Genomic DNA, 17462 nt, shown 5'->3' on the forward strand with positions numbered 1-17462 from the left:
AGGCCAATACAAATGATGTGGAAGGATCAGCCGTGACGCGGCTGCTCCTCGCTCCCAGAACAACTCTGTCGTCTTGACTATAATGCTCTGCATACCATTTACCATCTGACTGTTTGAATTCATGCCTTGGCTTTAGATTGCTATCGGACCTAACAGAGGCCAAGTGGTGCGCGCAGGCACATGAATAATCCATTGGCAGTTCCTGTAAGACTGAGAGAACGCAACCTCAATCAGCATTAAAGTCAGCGTGGAACCAGGCGGCGGCAGCTCGAGCGTTTCGCCTCTACATATTGGAAGTTCCATAATTCTAATGATCATTACTGGGCGAACACATAATCACTCTGCATGGTTTCGTTTTTGACTCCAACCACGGGACAATGAAGATCTGTGCACGAGACATTCGCAATGTGCACAAAGTGAATTAATATTCTGACCATCCAAAGTACATTTCAGCATCGTGAAATTCGGAGTGTTCAAAAAATGTCCTCATTTCTTTTGTGTGAAGTAGAAACAAAATAGTTGAGATGTGCTTCATTTAACCACAGATATTTAGTATTTCACACCAGAAGAATGCCTTAAACTAGCCTTGAACCGTCTGCTCAATAGATACTTTTAGCAAGTCACTCTGACATACAATTCTGAATTGTTCCCTCAACGTATGAATCCACATGCTTTCCAGTGTCATTGATCCAAAACTAAACCAAGTGTTCCGTCTTCCAGCATCGAAATGTCCTGAGAATTTCAACCAAATATTTTCAGAAATATGAGCTATTTAGCTAAGAGGCAGAGATGTGGACCATCACGTAACCTTGTTGATGCACGTTACAATTGGACAGTCCCCATGTTTTCCCTCGGTGATGGTCGTAGTATCTGATAGCCACCATTGCTACTGATTGGTAAACTGGTTGTGTTATAAATTGAAAACATGTAGGTTGCCTTAAATAACATGCAACTCAAAACTCCTAGATATTATTTCATTACAGAAAAAAAAAAACTTTACCTAACCTGAGCACTAAAAAAACTGAAATTGAAAACTGAAAAAAAATGCTTCCGTCATTGTGCTGACTCACATAAGTCAGTAAAAAAAAAACGTTTAGTTAATATGTGATTGCAAACTCCAATAATTTGCTACCTCTATTGTTGTGAACAACGTTAGTTTTTGACTCGTTCCTCCTTTGTCCCGAGTGTTTCCGTTTTCAGCGGCACATCCGTACGAATATATCTTCCCCGAGCTTCTCTCCGACGGGAATCAAAAAACGTAAAAAACACCTTGCACATTTCCCCAAAAGACAAATGTGGCGTTCAAATTAAAACCCACATATATTTATATAAAGTACTAAACCACAAAACGACTACCTAACAGTGTAAACAATATTAAGTGAAACTTACTTTGGCACTTACATAATATTTAGTTAACACCTTTTACCTCAAGAAGCATATTACGTCCAACAATCCCTAGTTTTAGTTTTTACAGCTAAGGTTTGAATTTGAACTCTCAGGTTTCATCAGCTCACGGTACCTAGCTTATGGTGCTCCCAGCTAAACATCTAAAACAGAACATGATCTGTCGACTACTGATACTGAACCATCTCAACCGCCGGCTGCAGAATGAGCTGCCTTATTGAAATCCTCTTCCAGACAACTGCAGATATTCCATCCCCATGATCAGTCATGATCATCATGATACAAATCTTCCACCCCTGCAACTTTGTAGATCTTTGGCAAAGTTCACTTTCTTTACTGATAACCCCTGAAAGAAGCAGTACACCTTGCCTTTGATTTAAATAAGATCAGCCGGTTTAATGACAAGCAAAGCCTTTCAGGGAGAACCTGCGGCTCTAGTTGCGCTCCTTTTTCATGGCTTCAGACTCGGGATGCCCGTCTCATCCATGCCCAGCAATTCTTTTTTTTTCCAACATGTTTTTATTGAATTTTCTGACATAGTAGTCAGACCAAAATCAAACCAAAAAAAAAAAAAAAAATATATATATATATATATATATATATATATATATATATAAAACAAACAGACTTAACAAAATAAGAAATTGTGCACTTATAAAAAAGAAAAAAGAAAAGGCTATACATTTTTTGACTCATATAAGAACCATAGTATCTGTCCACTTCCATCGAGAGTTTTCCATCCAATCTTTCAGTCCGGTCCAAGTGGAACAATTGCGTTCTCTCAAATGTCAAAGGAAGGGATTCCACACTTTGTCAAACTCTTCCATCTTGTCTTTGAGCATGTATGTGACCTTCTCAATCAAAGTTCCGTCAGTCCTTGAAACGATGATAAATGCCCAGTCCCATCATGCTTCTTCATGTCATCCCAATACATCTCTTGACTTGTAAAAAAAACACAGTGTCATGATGTAAATCTCTTTACAATTACCTGGGTAAACACCCAATACACAAAGCTTGAGTTCACATTGTAATTTGACCGATGAGATCTTTTCAATTTCTTGCATTTTTCCAAAATGTTTCTGTACTTTGACACATTCCCAAATGCAGAGATCAAAAGAAGCTTTTTCTTTCTGACATCTACAGCAACACTAATACTTTAGCTGGAGCATTCAAGCCCAAGCTGCGTCCGCCCCCTCTTTCAGGCTGAATCAATAGCCTTCGTCCATCCAGAATGTCAGGATTAGCATTCTCAGATGACTTGTCAGACTCGTCGTGGGCGATAAGAGCTCAAAAAACATTAGCTTGATGCACAACTTCAGTAAGATAAGAAGGGATTAACAAGGCTGTAGGATTTCTGTGGTTTAGACAAGATAAGAGAGACTCGGATTCACCTGACAGGTGAGGACTTTAGGAATCCGAATGTAATGTGTTCTACTGAAAATGGTGGTCATCACTTCACTACTGTGCCAACAAGAAAATACTAAATAGTTAAGTGTAGAAATAACTATTTCTGTGAGCACAGGAAGTCTCACAGCTGAGGGTTTTGCCCTTTCTTCATACACCACAGATGTGACCAAAGGAGCTGCGCAGTGAAGCGAGGGCACATCACATATTAAGCTTTTTGGTCAAGGCTCCTGGACCTCTGCAAATTATATTAACAATGTCTGATGTGAGAAGCTGCCAGGTGGAGATTATTTTCGGGCAAACTCTTGTCTTCAAGCTATTCTCTGAACGCACATCCTCAGGGTGGAATCGACGTCAGCCATCGACAAACTCCAGTCATGCAACAGCTAGAGTCAGCTGTCCTTAATGTCAGAAGCTTCCTGGAAACAACAACAACTCCTCACAGCAACTATTGCTCTAAATCCATTATTTGTATGTCCTTGGCCCCAACTGATGTCCTTCTTTGTTTTTTCCCTCCTCTAAGCTACAGAGGTCCAGGTACAGCCATCTCATGCGCTGAAATGGAAATGCTGAAATCGATGCTCAAAACCTTTGACGTGTCATTTATGTCAGTTCACGCAGAGGCTCCGTCCATCTGCTCCTGGCACGGCCCCTCGGTCAAATTCAGGCATTGTGACCCATGAGTCATCCCCGTGTCAGAGTCTCATGTAGCAGGCCAGATGACAGCGATCCTTCTGTCTCCCAACATTAAAATGATTGCCCAGATTTGAAAGTTCAAGAATATATACACGTTTTTTAATGCTGACTTTTTAGGGTTTTTTTTTCAATATACCACTGAAGAATATACTATTTAAAAAGAAATTTATAGATTTCCTATAGTCACACATTTAAAAAAATAAATGAAAACAAAATAAAAATGAGCATCAAATTGGTTACTTCACTGCATACAAATAGAAAAAACAAACTATAACTCAAATGTGGCACAGAACTAGTGTTTAACAAAATAAAAAAAACAGTTTGACATATGCGAGAGGAAAACACATCAGAAGGCGTTTCACAGTCGGAGCTTTTTGAAATTCATCACGCAGCCTCTCATGCGCACTCAAGGCACGTGTGTCAATCTCGCTGTGAAATGAGGAGCCAGAGGCTACTGACCCAAACACATCAGCTCCTTTTAGGGCATCAACAACATTTTCTGAAGTCTTCACGCTCCCACATTGATCTCTTATTCTCAGCCTGCTTCTGTCATCAAGTCTGGCTCCATCTGTGTATGTGAAGTAATCAGGCAGCGCGTGCACTCGTAGCTAAGTGACTGTGATGGCTGCGCCAACCAGGCGAGGGCCGAGGAACAGCAGCAGGGAAAAACTCTTTAGTGCGCAATAAAAAAAAAAAAACGTTTTATTCAACCAGGACTGTTACATGTACCTCACCAGAAATACCACCTGTTTATGTACAATTGCATATGGAGTTGCAATATATGGACACAATGACATACAGTACACCTTTTAAAAACCAGCCACTCCCACATCAAGGTTAAAGAAAAACAAATCGCCTGTCGCATTTATTAGCCAGCCAACAGAAAAAAGAACAAATGAGGAAACAGAAAGAAAGTGGTGCTAACTGAGGAGGCGAAGTAACTGAGAGATAAGAAAAACAATTCCTGATGGCAGCTGTACTGTCTGGTGGTTAACTCCAAAGAAAAACGTAACAGAATTGTCTCTGTAAAATGTCAAAGGTCAATGTCCTGCTTCATTGGTGCCAATTCACTACTTTAGTAGGTTCTTGTGTGTTAGTACGATGACTGTTTCTCTTGAGTTTTTTTGTCTGAGGTGGCCTGCCGGAACAAGCATTGCTTGATTCAGAGTAGTTATTTTTGGAAAAAGATATACTCTCTCTCTATAGAATTAGCATAGGATACTCAAGAATGTCTCAGCAGGTGAGGATCAAGTTGTTTCCCCCATGCAAGCCAGACTGGGCAGAGGGCTCCAAGCTTCTTATTTTCAAAACAATAAGGTGCTTATTGGCGTCTACTTTCTGTTTAGGAACGTCCCTAACTGGTGTGGCTAGTGAAGACCTCCAATATCCTCAGGAGAAATACATACGGAAGCTTGTATTTCCTGGGACAAAATATAGACCAAGTACCACAAACCTTGGGTGTCTCTTGTGTCATTTAGAAACAAGTGCGTAAAGGAGACTCACAGTATCCTTGGCGCAGGTCCGGCTCATTTGCAGCCACCTTGAAAAAGTATTATTATTACCATTATTATTATTATTATTATTATGAAGCAGTCACTATTATGAATTCATATTAAAATTCTGATGCTGTCACACAGACTTGAAAGAAAGAACGGCTGGATTTTTTAACTGCATGAAACACTGGTAATAAAATAAAAACTATTAAAAAGAAACAACATTCAGTGTTAAACTCACACACAGTAATAGCACATTGTTGTAATAATCTCATTGAAAGTGCCCCCAGTCCAAAATAAATACTGATCTTCAGCGGCAGTTTTCTAAAGCTAGGTTCAATCTGAGAGCATCACTAGTAACAAGCGTGTGGGGAGCAACGTACTCTGCTGGTGGTTTGACCTGAACGCTTCAACACGTGCAAATTTATTTCCGTCGTGATTGTCCAAAAACAAGAGGAGGTCAAAAGAGAACTAACAAGAACCATCTGCAACCTGAAGTGTCTTCACTCGGCGAGCAGCTGTTCCACTTGAAGACAAAAGTGTCGGCGCACGCTGCCACACTTCTTGTAAACATTCACAGAGTTAGCATCCTGAGTTTTGACATCCAGCATGAAGAAAGGGACTGAAATGATTCTCATGAGATCCGCTCCACAGACATGATGCTGTGTTTGAGCCTCTTGGTGAAGAGGTGGCTGGCCCTCCCACAGTAGGTGTGCGTGGTCTTCTGCAGGGACTCTTCCAGCGGCTGAAGCAGGGAGGCCGTCATATTGTCGCCAAAGGAATACTGAAAGTAAAGAGCAAATTAACTGGTTTCATAGTGGAAAAAGCAATTTGTTATATCTGTTTCTGGGATGGAACAGATGAAATACACTCATGAACTTGTTTTTTTTTGTTTGTTTTTTAAATTGCAACTATCAAATTGCACCAGTGGTAGAAGACGCATTATAAATCGAATCAGCACCCATTTATCAGTAAAAAAAAAAACAAAATAACATTTGTCTAAGACAGAGTCGATCACATTTATATTTTCCATGTCGAAGGACTTTGAGTCCAACTTACTTAATTGTTCACCTCTTGCTCCTCAGAAAGATAAGGAAAGGAAAAGGCCAGGGGAAAAAAAAAACACTTCTGAGGTAGATACTGTACCTCAAGAGAGGTAGATGCATGTAATATAGCAAAATACAGAATTACAACGAGCGCACCAGATGGCTGGAGAAGTTCAAAGAGGTTTGTTATGATAATGTAGGACAACACTTAGGGCGCTTTCGCACCGCGGGTTCTGTCTCCAGACAAAGCTCTTTCGGCTCAGATGTCTGCAATGTGAACACAAGCTTGAGCCAGGCTGGAGACCTGCACTTTGTCTCGGAAACTCTCAGCAGGCAGTGAGCTTCTTGCCTCAGGCGACTCAGTGCTAGATGCCGGAAACTACGTATACAGCGCGACTCCACACAAACATGATAAATGCTGGGCAGTAAAGGGTCTGATCGCTGTCTGGGCCCACAACATCGTTCAAAAACAACTTCTCAAACTCCCATAACTCTGAGGTGTGCAGCTGGGAGCTGCAGGAAAATTGTGCTTGGGCTTGGACTTGCAATGTGTGCAGATGTTTGATAACTCACGTGTTTCCACCTTTATTAGGCTGATAAACACCTGATTTTATTGACAGATTTGCTTAAATGAATAATGCTGCGCTCTTCAGTAACTGTTTTCACTTCTGTGATGTGGCTGCAGTGCAGCTGTCTGCATCACAGAAGTGCTGCGTCTTTCCTGCGAGGAGGAAAGACGCAGCCCGATTTTCTATTACTAAAGATCACCAGACTATTCAATGATCATTTCCTGAGGCGTTATCTGGATTTAGAAGAACACGCTCCGTTTGTGACCTCAAAACATGCCAGATGAAGTGGAGACACAAATATGTGGAATATGTTTGTTAGTTTTGGCGATTTCATTGATCCAAAACTTCCAATCCTGATTACCTAGGGGGAAGCCATCATGGATTGCGTACTTGGGGTGGAGAGCATTCTACTCCCTTCCAACAGGGAAATCTTACATCGGGTGACGTCACCGTGTGAACATTGCAACGCCACCCACAGGCCTGGCATGTGTACTACATTGCTATAAATTCCCCCCCCAAGGAAGAGGATGAGGCAGTCCTCTCCATATGCTGAGAAAAAAATTACGAACCCTGGTGGACATAGAAGAAACCTCTCACAGAGACACGTTTCTCCCTCTACAGATTCATGGAACATCTGTGATTTAAATTCATGTTTTAATTAGACCAGCACACTTCTATTGTCATAGAAACAGGCTCACAATGTGTTCAGAACATTGATGCACCATTAACAGCTGTTGCTAGTTAGAAAGGCTGTATGTATTTTAATGAATTAATCTAGTCATGAAATCACTGGGTAAAAATGGACTGGGATGAAGGAGCGACCAGAAATGTAAATATTGAGTATATATTATTGGCGTGCTATGGTGTAAAACAATGTATTTTTGTATTCTTTTCTGTTTGTCAGGGAGTTTGTAAATCCATTGTGAAAATTGTGCCAGAAAAATGAACGTGACAAAAGAAAGAAAGCACTTGGTAAATAAATCAAAAGAATCCATCTGTGTTTCATGACACTGAGCACATCAGGTTGCCTTTATTTGACGTGCGAAGGACCACAAACGCTGGCTGTGCTGATTTAACCAGCCAGTATTTCCACGGCTGTCTCAGCCGGCCACGGACAAATGAACAAAATAACACATTTTCATAGCCGTGCCTTTCCTCCGATCGCACTCACGTCGGTTTAACATTCTGCATTTGACTCACATCTGTCAACTCCAAGTGCTGGATTATGAATATCAATTACCACGACAATAGCAGGACGGGCTCAGTAAGGCGTGACAGCGGCGCTCGTTCATCTTAATCGCAAGCTTCTTAGAGCTTCATTATTGTAAGGAAGCTGCGAGTAAACAGTAAAGCCCTCCGCTGCTACGGCAATTCAACATTAGCATACGGAGATCATGTAAGCACAGAGGCGGCCGTCGAGTTTTTATGTCCGGATTTGTCAATATCCCAACACTTCCCCGAATAAAAATCACCATTATATAGCGGCTGCTTCACCATCAGCTGCTGACTTTCTTTATTATCTTTCATATACTGTATTAGGCAATAAAGCACCATTAACAGCCGCGCATTGATTTTTATGGGAAGGCTGCTGGTGCCTCATCCACACAGCCATCACGCCGTCTCAAACAACCATCAGCACTAAAAATTTTACAGCGCTTCTGTGGGCTTGGCTGGATAATGTTAGTGCCCTTTATTGCAGCGCTCCTGTGCTGGCTGGACGAGTCAGTCTAGTGCCTTAGGAGGACGACTAAAGAGCAGGTGCAGGGATGGAGAAGTGCTCTGCACTTAGAGTCAGGGTGAAGGTTCAAGACGCAACAGGAAAGCCAACAAATATGTGGAACGAAAGAGCGTGGAAGGGTCCGTGTCTGTCAGCAAGCGATCCAGATTCTACCCACAGTACCAGCCAAAATATAGGCCTTAGTCTGCAGACATAGTGTTGCTACCCAGCATTAATCTGTGTGTGTTTAACATGGTATTACAGTGAATGTCATTTCAAATGAATAGTTATCATGACACACATTGAAGTTGACACTTGAGAGACAATATAAACTCTAGTATGATACATGCTACCATGTGAGTTTGAAAAAAATATTTGTTGTTTTCATATTGATAAATTATTTACATTCAAATTCAAACACATGAATCTTTCTGTCCCTTTCGATTCTGCTTTAAAACAAAGCTGCTTTTCATATTTCGCTCTTCTATGTGACATTTCAAGTGAATGTTCGAAGCACACTGCACTCAGCCGACAGCCCACATGTTTTTCCACTAAGATGGAACTGCTCATTAACCACAAGTTCTGCCTTCCATTTGTATCCATTTTATCCAGAATGTTTGTTTTCATGAGTCCCAAAAAAACAAATATATATTCAGTCAGACGCAAACACGTGCGTGCTGGAGAGGCTGATGGAGAGAGGAGCGGTCCGTGGCACAGCCAGCTCGTTTGCTTAATGGCTGAGAACATTGCTCGCGCTGACAGTGGCCAGTCTGGCCCTGTGGCGGTAATGGATGAGGACCAGCTAATGAAGCTCCCCTCCACTGACCGCTGCCAGCAGGGTGGCGGATGAGCCGGGATCAGCGGGAGCAGATCGGAGGCAGGGCTCCTGCATGGAACCGAAAACCTCTCTTTGAGTTTGGTGGACACTTCGAGCCTCTTGCGGATGACGGAGCTTCTCATCTCAAAGGAAGAGTTCCATCACCCTCTAGAGAATATGCAATATGGTGCCATGTTCTTTCAGCCACTGTGCAGAACTCTTGACCACGCACTAACCATAGAGGGAGTTGCCTTTTGGCATGTCTCTCTTCACACGAGAGCAAACCATTTATTTGACAAATGAACTTGCAATGACCTAACCAGAAGCATCTGCAAGGAGCATGATGATGAGATCTCTCCAGCCTGGCTGCCCAGAGAAGTTCAGCAGTGAACAGCCCCGGTCATGTAGGAACTCTACATGAGGTTTCACACCACTCAGGGTGAAAAAAAAAAAAAAAAAAACATTCTTCACCATGTCATTCGCCATTTTCAAACAAACCATGTTTCTTTAATGATGTTCTTCCTCTGTCCTACTTCCACATGGACTCAAAAATATTTCTAATTTTAATGATCATCATCGCGGATCTTCTTTCACTCTAGCAAGGTACTGCATCAAACGTGGGCGCATTTTTGGAGTAGCGCCCAGTCAGTGGTCGGATCTTAGCATACCAAGGTCAAATCTTTTCCATGCAATGTACAGAGCTGCAGGTTTTAAACGACAGCATGAGCAACATAATATATCCATTACCTCTTTTATGGCTTCATAGACGGCTCGGAATGCTGGCTGCTTGTCATCGTGATACACTCCTCTGTTACCATGGAGAATGAAGACGCCATCTTTGTCCGCCTCCTGACAGTTGCTGCCATAAATGCAGTGGTCCGGTCGGTAGTTCCACTGGCAGGGGAAAACATAGAGGCTCTCTGAAAGCAAAGAGTGAGATATATTTACGTATAATTCACTGAAGTACTGATGGAACCAATAAGTGATCAGAGTCAGTCTGACAAATAACTGATCTGAAACTTAAGCGTGTACAAACCTGGGTTGTGGTGAAATATGATATTGAGAAGGTCTTGGTCCCCCCAGGTAATGTTGAGTTTATACTTCTGAAGGAGGGGTACCAGAATCTCCTTCCACCGGAGTGTCACCGATGTCATGTCATTCTGGAAGGACAGTCAGATATTCTTCTGAAACAAGCCGGTGCATCATGCTTGGGTGTGTAGCGTAGTACAGTTGAAAGATAGAACAACACCGGCCTCAGCTGGCTAACAATGGTATTACCATTAAGAAGGCATTAGTTTACTGTACCGTAAATTAAATGTGTTTTATTATGCCACTATACAGTACAGTATAACCACATTTTTATACAGCATGAGGAATAAGCATTTATTCCGTCTCTTTTTTTTCTTGGAGTAGCACAGAAATTAAACTCTCCAGTCTTCACAGACTTAAATATTAGCAAAGAATTGTGTCAATTTTAAATACTAAGAGAAATAGAGCTGCCCACTGCATTGTTTTATAATGAGGAAAACGTTAGATTTTTATTTTATTTCTGTTAAATCACAGAGGGAGATCTATCGGTGTGGATATGGTAAAAAAGCCAAATATAATTCTTAAAGTTAACTATGGTGCTTGCCATTTTCCAAAAACTGGGAAAACTTGGAACAGTAGTAGAGTGGCAGTCCCATAAAAAGTACCCTCACAACTTAGTTGTTGCAGCAAAGTAGTCCACAACAACAGAAACTGCGGGCCCTGCTCTCCTCGGACTCAACCATGAGAAAGAGGCCAAACGAAAATGGTAGGAGTGGCAAGTTAGAAGGAGAAGCCACAGCTGAATAGAAAAGGCAAAAAGACTTGAAAACCAAGGGTAAATACTCTGTGGACTGACATAGAAATTGCTTGTCACATTACATCTGGTCTAAAAGCAATGGTACTTCAGAAAAACAAAAATGCATGTGAAGGCTGAAGTGTGATCTTTGCTAGATGTTCTGCTGTGACTGTCCAAACTATTGCCCTGCTCGCTACCAAAAAAATAGCGCATGTGGGTTCTGAAACAGGGCAATGATCGCAACACACCAGCAAGTCGAGCTTTGAAGTACTTTGGTTTGGTTTTGGAGTCACCGAGGGAAAGTCAAGAATAAAACTGAGATGCTGATACCCTTTTTACGGAGGTCATGTCTGTCATGACCATACAGTTACAATACCAGCCAACACCTCTAAATCAGCGGTCAGTAATCCTGTTCCAAAAATACAGATTTTACATTATTCTAAGTACGAATTGTAATCTAGATGTCTTCAGTCTCGTAAAAGGACTGTCAATCATTGTGAAGAAGCAATAAAGTAATGATGGTGAATATCATTAATGCTTCTTATTACCATAAATTCAAAGGTAACCATGCCATTTTGGTTCCTTCAGAAGTATGTGTCAAACTGTATCTCTGTGGGGCTTTAGACATTCACTGGCAGTAACACACATGAATAAGTCAGATGGTTCAGGTGAACTAACCTCCCTGATGTAGATTAGCAAAAAGTACAACATGAATTCTGAGAAAGTCTGAGGAAGACGACTCACCTTAAAAAACTTCTTCCTGAGTCGCGTCATGTTCATAAGCATGACTCCTGAGTTGATGCCAGTCTTGCCATAGTAAGGGTGGCGTGCGAAGCGATTGTACCAGCCGATACGCGGCTCCTCGTGCTCCGGAGCCATGGCGGCTAATTGACTTCCATTAAACTCACTCAGAAGAGCCCAGATGTTCTCCACTGGCTGGAGAAAGAGAATATCTGTGTCCACGTAAAGCAGGGAATCCACCTCATTCAGGATGAGCTGAAAATGCACAAAGGAATGAATTTCACAGGATAAAAGACAGAAGATATGTGCGCTATGCCATACAGGAAGGAAGAGCCTCTGAGAGGCACAAGGTTTAAACAGCTTCTTCCACTCTTTCTCATTCTCCGGCGGGAACGTGATTGGGTAGATGGTGAAGTTAAATTTGGTCCGAACTCCCGCAGGCCAGGACAGCAGCTGTGGGAACAGATGGATGTAAATTAGCAACACTGAAAAGATGAACAGCAGGTGTTCACTGAGACGTTTTGAGCTGCTTATCACGCTGTCAACATTTGAGAATCAGAATCAGAATCACAATCAAATTTATTGCCACGGTCAGGAAAGTGTTTTGGAATAAAGTGCTGACAGAAAATAAAATAAAATAAAATAAAATAAAGAGGAAGAAAAGTTGGCATAGCATGAGACTATTCCGGCTGCGGAGAGGATGTGAAGTGCTTTAATGCAAATACAATTATAATATCTGTTGCATGTTGTTCAGTGTGTCTCATGGTTATATGATTTTTTTTTCTTGAATGTGAAGCACTGCCTTTTTCTTATCTTCAACACTCCAACGTTAGATTAATAGCACTTTAAAGTGAGAAGTCTATATTAAAATCAGTTCACAGGTCAATATCGTCGCAAGAGTTCTTACAGCAAATCTGAAGCTGTCGTGCAGCTCATTCTCCGCAAAGATGTGGAAGTGCAGTGGCTTTCTGCTGAACAGAACTGCCGACTTCAGCATGATCAGCGTCTCCTCCAGCCGCGGGCCACAGGCCACCACAGCGATGTGGCTCGTCTCTTCATGACGCTTCTTCGTCTCTTCGCTTCTCCCACCCCTGACGATCAAGACATAAATATATTAGCAATGGAATTTACAACGCTGTTATCTTGGGTGAAGCCTTTCTTTTCCTAATTCATCCGATTGTAACACATTTATAAACATATAATTTGTTTAAATACATTTGATTGTTGCCAGTTTACCCGCTCACTGAGCCATCTGCTGATATTATATGCTTGTCTCAAGCCATCAAGCCACTGCAGCTTAAGATAGAAAATTCTACTACTACTACTACTACTAATAATAATAATAATAATAATAATCGTTGCAATTTCGAATAAAACTTTAAAAAAAAAAGTGTGTTCTAGTGAAATATTTCATATTCATTAACCAGAAAAAAAATGTGTGACTTAAGAAGGACATGAAAGGTGAACTGCAATCTGGTGAGGGATTAACCTTATTGCTGACAACGAAAATAGCCAGATGAGCGAGTGGCACAGAACAACATTTTTAGTGCGTGATTAAACACATGATAATAATATGGAGTACATACCGTTCATTGTACGTATGAGACATGATGCCAGAATAAGAATAAATTGGAAATGTAAATATGCTATTTAACAAACTAGCACTCAAACTAAGCATATTAACCATATTTACACTTTTATCAATTAATTTAGTTATTTAACTGACAGCGAATGAAGTTAGTGATTGACATACATTAAATAAAAGTTCACGTCGTATAATAACATATTGGACGAATGCGTTACACAAAAAGAGGGAATAAAAGGTATGAATGTTTACAGCGAATAGTTACAGACAAAAATGTAATAGCTATAACAACAACACCACAGATACTAACAGCTCAGTGACACATTGACAGACAATAATCCAAAAACAACTTTGATTCATCTAGCGCATGCCAAAAACCCCAAAAGACTGATTAAAACTTGTAGACGCAACTTGTACTTGTACATCCAACTACGTTTATCTTGATATATTTAAGCATTAATAACTAGTGTATTACACGTGACAAAGTGCAAAACTCACATAAACCAGGTCCTTTAAAGGCCCAAAATAAGTCATACCTAATAAAAGGTGAATCCAAAAAGCAGTTCACTCCACAAACATCAGCAGGCAGTGTCCGGTAAGGACTCCAGTAGGAGACTGATGATTTACACCTGTACAATTACAAAAAACCCTCTTTTGTATTCTCATAATTGAATAGTTCATTTTCAATTTGGCATCCACTATTGAAGAAGTGTTAAGGAAGAGCACTGGCCAGGTGTTATTCCGTTAGAAGAGACGTTTATAATGTATCTCAAACGTATTAACAAGCATGCGGCGGTTTGTCAAGAGCATGCTTTTGTTCGAGTTAAAGTTGGTGTCGTTAGGTGAGAGCTTAAATGCTAGCTTTGTAAGGCTACCTGTCACGGTTCTTTTCGCGACCTGATCTTGTCCAGGAAAGGTCCCCGGAGTCCGGCTGGCTTCTCTGGGGAGTCTTCTGTCTGTTCAGCTTCAGGTTCTTTCTGTCCTCCACCCTGGAGGACAGTTGACTGAACACATAAAGAAGCGAACACAAGCTGAACAACACGCAAAGAAGCAATGCCCGAACATAGCATCGCATGTTTTACGCTAAACACGCGAAGAAGTCATATTGTTTACTACTCCGATCTCGCTGATCCAGCAGTAGTCAGATCCACCGGAATGATGAGTTGTTTATACTTTTTCTTCCCACAATCCACTGCGGTTTTACGCGATATCCTCTTGCGCTGATTCAGTCAATTACGGTAGGAACTGCAAAGGAAGTGACATAACTACTGCATGACCCACATCCTGTTTTGAAATAAACCGAAATACTGAAAAGTATTTCATGTGTAGGCAACACAGGACTAATTATTACAAGCAACCATGTCATCTTTTTTTAAACCGTATATTTAGGATGTTCTGGGGCACACAAATTCTGCTTAAAGTCCCTACTATATTTATTTCCACTAGATGGTAGTGCTGTGTCTTCGCAGCTATCGGTCGGTAACACAGCGAGGACTGGGGGAGTCAGGTATAAAAAAATATAGCCTGTATATTTATTGAAATAGTTGGTCACATCGGAGGTCGCTAAGAGATAACCGGAGAACCGGATGTGTTGTGTATCACATCGGATACTCAAAACTAGCGCTTGACATGTCACAATGGGTGACGTGCCATCGGGAAGCACACATCTGGATTACAACCTTGACCCGACCCTTTTTTAAAATGTGGAATTTCGTCCAATTCTTGTAATCTCTCGCTCAATGGAAGCATGAGTCACAGATGCTGTTTCTTTTAGCTTGAAATCGTCTCCCACATTAAAAGACTAGTCGTGAAAATAAGAAAAAAAATAGTCACCACATACAAGGATGAACAATGTGGCAAAATCTATTAACGCAATAATTCGTGTTTTTATGTGTCATTTCTTCCCAATAAAGTGTGATTTAATTTACTTAAAATATGGTCAAAACTGACTTGGTTCATGGTCTTGTACGGGTTCATTCGACCTCATTCATTCATCTCATCCATTGAAACTGCAGAATATACATATGTAACACCAAGGAAACAAAGTCATTCAAGGTTTTTGTAAAAGCTGGATTGTGTTTTTTTTTTTTCTTGTGAATTGTGACCAAGATACCACAACAGCAGATGCTCATTCTTAATGTGAAACCATAACAGACCCAACAGCTGGCAGTGTACCTTAACTCTGTCAGCAAATCGCAGGAATAATGAACAGCATTCCACCTCAGATGTGAACACCGAAAATGCTGAACAATAGTTGCAAGGAGACGTGCACTCACACCATGCCAATGATTAAGTATCCACTCCAGATTGCCCTCCAGACTTTGATGTGACTGGCAACTATGGTGACTTTCTCCTGACATATCAAAGGACAGGTGTCTCAAAAGAGCAGGTGAGTTACAGACGAACATAAAAAAGTTTGAAGTGAGCGGAATTCAGGAGAGTTCAGATTCAACCGCTGACAGCAGCTATGGAAGCATTCCTATATGAGCGAGAAAGAAACCACACACGGTACAAGCATTCACTCAGCTATGAGAAACCAGCCAGCAGAGTGCCAGAGTGGCTTCATTCAGAGTATACTCATTTTGATCAGGGTGATGTTGTGACCGATCTAAGAAGCTTCAACTTAAATGCAAGCGTCCAGTCTTTCTTTGACAGTTTAACACCTCAGCAGTGGCAGCAGATGAAACATGGTTCTCCTGATGTTGCCACAAAAGCGTTGCTTGCAGACGCCCTTTTTGAAATAATACGAACAGTGGCAACCTCCCTCAGAGACAGCGGCGTGGACTACCTCACCCTGTCCAAAGAAGAACTGGAGGCCAACCTTGGTAACAGACTTGCCAGGAGCTTTGCGCAGGTTCTGGGCTTAGATGAGGAAGTCCAGACGCCTAGCTCCAGGAGACTGACGTCTCTGGTGGCTCAGGAAGTAATTGCAAGTATCAAGGGTGTCAGTTGGGATGGAGACCACAGCAACCCTCACATCACGCCCCCTCGCACGCTCAACAACATGATCCGTCATGCTTTCTCCATGCTCAAGAGTCTTTTAGCGTGTGGGAAGGATGTGAGCTTTGCAAGCGGATCAAAATGGGCTTCAGATGCAGGAAGTCAGTCAACTGCTTCAGCGCCAGAACAGAGCTTCTCACACGAGGACAGCTTTGTTTTAGCCACCAACAAAGCTGTTCAAAAGATTATCCGGAAGGAGGCGATCGACATGACAGAGCCTGTTTTGAGGAAAGTGATCGACGGTGAATATGAACAGCTCCAAGCGCACGTCTTTAAGGATGTTGATGGCATGGCAGATGAAATCTCGTATTTGATGACGCAAGAAGCTGTCGGTTTGGAAAAGCATGTGAAAACGTCCACATTCAGAGGGAAACTTAAAGTGTCGCTCAAAAGAGGGCGACAGAAAATGAAAAAGTTCTTCACCCGGCACTTCACCAGAGTCTGGATTATACGACTGGCGGGACTGCTCAAGAAACGGTACACACTGCCGATCAAAACAGACACGCCTGAGACAATGCAGTCGCTCATCTTTAATACGGATAAGCTGCTTACACACGAGGACGGAGAAAAAAAGTCGGCCGTCAATCAGGAAACGGCGACATTCAGGTTGGGACGGTTGTCACCAAGCAATGTTCAGGAGTTCACCAGCGAAGTCAGCGAGCTGATTTACAAATACATCAGCGGTGGAAGCATTCCTGACATCACCTCCGAAACCTTGAGGTCATCTTGCCAGAGTGCATCGGACATAAAGGCGCTGTCATCTCTGTTGGCAGCTCTCCACACGAAGGTCCAGTTCATCCTGGCTATGGTGAAGTGGTGGTGGGAAACACAGGCGGACAACCACTCCAAAATGGTGTCTCTGGCGCTTGCAACGATCCCGGTGGCCGATGGCTTCTCAAACTTTGCATCGTCAGTCGTCGACGTTGCCAAAGAACAACCAGTAAGGAAGAAGATTATGGTCAACATCGTGGTGGAGAAGGTTGTCCTCCGAATATTGAAAAAGGCCAAAGTCATGTGGGGGAAGTCAAACCCATACGCCATCATCAAGCACCTTTTTGACACGGTGTGGGATGCAGTCAAGGATGTTCACTTCGACACAAGCCCCGAAGGGATTAAAGACTTGGATAAGACCATCTTCAAGGAACTCTGCCACACCTGGGGTAGT

General features: G+C 41.9%; 1 protein-coding gene across 3 annotated transcripts; it reads right to left on the minus strand.

Annotated features, from left to right (window-relative positions):
• Positions 1-2061: 2061 nt before the first annotated feature.
• Positions 2062-14464, minus strand: LOC128770646 (glucoside xylosyltransferase 1-like). 3 transcript variants are annotated; one of them, XM_053885353.1, is made up of 8 exons: positions 14173-14464; positions 13834-13926; positions 12620-12803; positions 12034-12165; positions 11716-11967; positions 10183-10306; positions 9894-10066; positions 2062-5781 (listed from the first exon to the last, which is right to left on the minus strand). In XM_053885353.1, exons 1-8 carry the CDS (start codon positions 14370-14372, stop codon positions 5632-5634), a joined length of 1308 nt encoding a protein of 435 aa, XP_053741328.1. In that variant the 5' UTR covers positions 14373-14464; the 3' UTR covers positions 2062-5631. The 3 variants fall into 3 exon arrangements, with proteins under 3 accessions (XP_053741328.1, XP_053741327.1, XP_053741329.1); XM_053885352.1 differs by having other exon boundaries at positions 11716-12165; XM_053885354.1 differs by lacking the exon at positions 13834-13926 and having other exon boundaries at positions 11716-12165.
• Between the last annotated feature and the right edge of the window lie 2998 nt (positions 14465-17462).

This window comes from Synchiropus splendidus, chromosome 14 (genome assembly GCF_027744825.2).
Source record: "Synchiropus splendidus isolate RoL2022-P1 chromosome 14, RoL_Sspl_1.0, whole genome shotgun sequence".
Lineage (NCBI taxonomy): Eukaryota > Metazoa > Chordata > Actinopteri > Syngnathiformes > Callionymidae > Synchiropus > Synchiropus splendidus.

What these genes read in the sequence shown, in the direction of transcription:
- LOC128770646 (XM_053885352.1), bottom strand. Translation starts at nt 14,372, where the DNA reads ATGCGATGCTATGTTCGGGCATTGCTTCTTTGCGTGTTGTTCAGCTTG. An exon ending in TTGGATTCACCTTTTATTAG is followed by an intron (nt 12,804 to 13,833) that starts GTATGACTTATT and finishes CTTGATCGTCAG; the next exon opens with GGGTGGGAGAAGCGAAGAGA. An exon ending in TCAGGAAGAAGTTTTTTAAG is followed by an intron (nt 10,307 to 11,715) that starts GTGAGTCGTCTT and finishes CTGTCCTTCCAG; the next exon opens with AATGACATGACATCGGTGAC.